Consider the following 2230-nt stretch of genomic DNA (forward strand, 5'->3'; position numbering starts at 1 on the left):
ATTTGAAGTGCATATTTCTGAAAAGAAAAGGAAAAGCGCAAGATTAGTGGGCCCAGCTTCTTGAGGGGAGATGAACGGATGGCCTCTCCATGCACAGGGACACCTAAGGAGACATGCAAAGGAGACAGAGAAGCCCCAGCCGTGGGTGAAAACTCCATTGCAGATGCCTTTTATTTCCATATCATTCTGAGATCTGTATTATATGCGTATTCAAACGAAACACAAATGCATGTTATAATTGAAAATTGGCAGATCCAAATTCGGCGATGCAGCAGCGTTCGGAATGGGCTGGATTATTGCGCGCGGACGATGCGCGGCGATGCGCCAGATCATGCGGCCCAGCTGTCCCTGTCGCACGTGGCACATGCTCTGGTCTAACATGCTACGGAGTAATTGTATTTTGACACTATTTATTAATTTAGCACCTCAGTTACCAAAGCTGCAACCCCTCCCCCCTAATTCTCCGGTCTGGCTCCCCCAAGAGATGATCATGTACAAGTGGAGCTGCAAGAAACATCAAGCCGATCAGCTAGAAGAGCTAGGCTAGCTAATACTCTACCATCCCAATTCAGTCAGTCCTTCTCCAACTTTTTTTTTGGAAGGAAGAGTTCATCTCCAATTCTCCATGCAAGCCATAAGCAATGGGCCAGCGCCGCGGCGCAATTGGCTGTCGCCGCCGGTCATGCTCAGCGCCTGCCTCGCCCTCCTCGGCGCCGGCGGGTCGCTCCTCATCCGCGTCTACTTCGTCCACGGCGGGCAGCGCCTGTGGCTTTCCACCATGATCCAGGTGTCCGGCTGGCCGCTCCTCCTCCCGCCCCTGTGCGTCTCCCTGCTACTCCGCAGCCGCAGGGACGGCGTCGGCGGCGTCGCCGACCGCCTCCTCCCGCCCCGCCTCGTCGGCGCCGTGGCCGTCCTCGGGGTGCTCTACGCCGCGGCGTGCTTCGCCTACTCGCTGGGCTTGCAGGCCCTGCCCCTGTCCACATCTTCGCTGCTCCTGGCGACGCAGCTCGCCTTCAACGCCATCGCCGCGGTCCTGTTCGCGGGGCTCCGGTTCACGCCCTTCTCGGCCAACGCGGTCGTCCTGCTCACAGTCGGCCCGGCGGCGCTCGGGGTCGGGCCGTCGTCCGACAAGCTAGCGGGCGAAGGCTCGGCTACGGCGTACTGGACGGGATTCTTCGAGTGCGTGGCCGCGGCTGCGCTGCTGGGGCTCGTGCTGCCGCTCGTCGAGGTCGCCATGTCGAGGTACGGGTGCCGGCGGAGCGGCTGCGCCGCGAGGGTGCCTTCGTCGTACGCAACGGTGATGCAGATACAGGCCGTGATGGGCGTGGCCGGCACCACGGTGTGCCTGGCCGGCATGGCCATCTCGGGGGACTTCCAGGCGATGCCTAGGGAGGCGGCCGCGTTCGGGCTCGGCGAGACCAACTACTACCTGCTGCTCGTCGTCGGGGCCGTCTCGTGGCAGCTCTGCAACCTGGGGATCATGGGGCTCATCGTCTGCTCCTCGTCGCTCCTCGCCGGCATCATGATCGCGCTCGTCCTCCCGCTCACGGAGGTCCTTGCCGTCGTCTTCCTCCACGAGGAGTTCGATGGGGTGAAGGGCATCGCGTTGGTGCTCTCGCTCTGGGGCTTCGTCTCCTACCTCTACGGCGAGAGCGCGGAGAAAACGGCGGAGGCGAGGAGAAGTGGGGACCTGGATTCGCCAACCTGCTACTCCTTGATGACTTGATGGCAACTTGTAGGTTAAAGAATCTGTCCACCCTGTCCAAATAGACACCCAACAAATTGCGCAGCTCAAGCATGTGGCAGGTACAAACGCACCCGCCCCATACTGTGCTGTGAATGCGATGGTGAGGTGCTACAGTAGCTCCCCTGATCTGCAGCTAAGTGCATCTAAGAAAGAAATTGTTTTTTTAGGGGGATCTAAGAAAGAAATTGTTTGCTTACCATGACCCTGACCATGACGGGGGCTCCTATGCATCTTGTGGAAGATAGATAAGCTATCTATCTTTAAAGCTCATTTGGCCCAATTAGCTGCTGCAAATATGTTTAACATTTTGATAGCATTAACTCAACATTTGTTATAAACAGATTCAACATTTGATTTCAAATTGTTGGAACTGTAAAGAGAAAATGTTGAAATTGAAAGCGCGAAATATTGAAAATACTAAATTAAAATGTTGAAGGCGCTTCTTCTCCGACGAGCAATCTTCTTCTCCGGCGAGCTCGGCGC

The 2230-nt window shown here is 56.9% G+C and overlaps 1 protein-coding gene across 1 annotated transcript; it reads left to right on the top strand.

The window, feature by feature from the left end:
* The first annotated feature begins 440 nt into the window (after positions 1 to 440).
* LOC120647047 (purine permease 3-like) lies at positions 441 to 1943 on the top strand. The gene has a single exon (XM_039923654.1). The coding sequence runs from the start codon at positions 626 to 628 to the stop codon at positions 1724 to 1726; it is 1101 nt and encodes a 366-aa protein (XP_039779588.1). The 5' UTR covers positions 441 to 625; the 3' UTR covers positions 1727 to 1943.
* The last annotated feature ends 287 nt before the right edge of the window (positions 1944 to 2230 follow it).

The sequence above is a fragment of the Panicum virgatum genome, chromosome 9K, assembly GCF_016808335.1.
Source record: "Panicum virgatum strain AP13 chromosome 9K, P.virgatum_v5, whole genome shotgun sequence".
Taxonomy (NCBI): Eukaryota; Viridiplantae; Streptophyta; class Magnoliopsida; order Poales; family Poaceae; genus Panicum; species Panicum virgatum.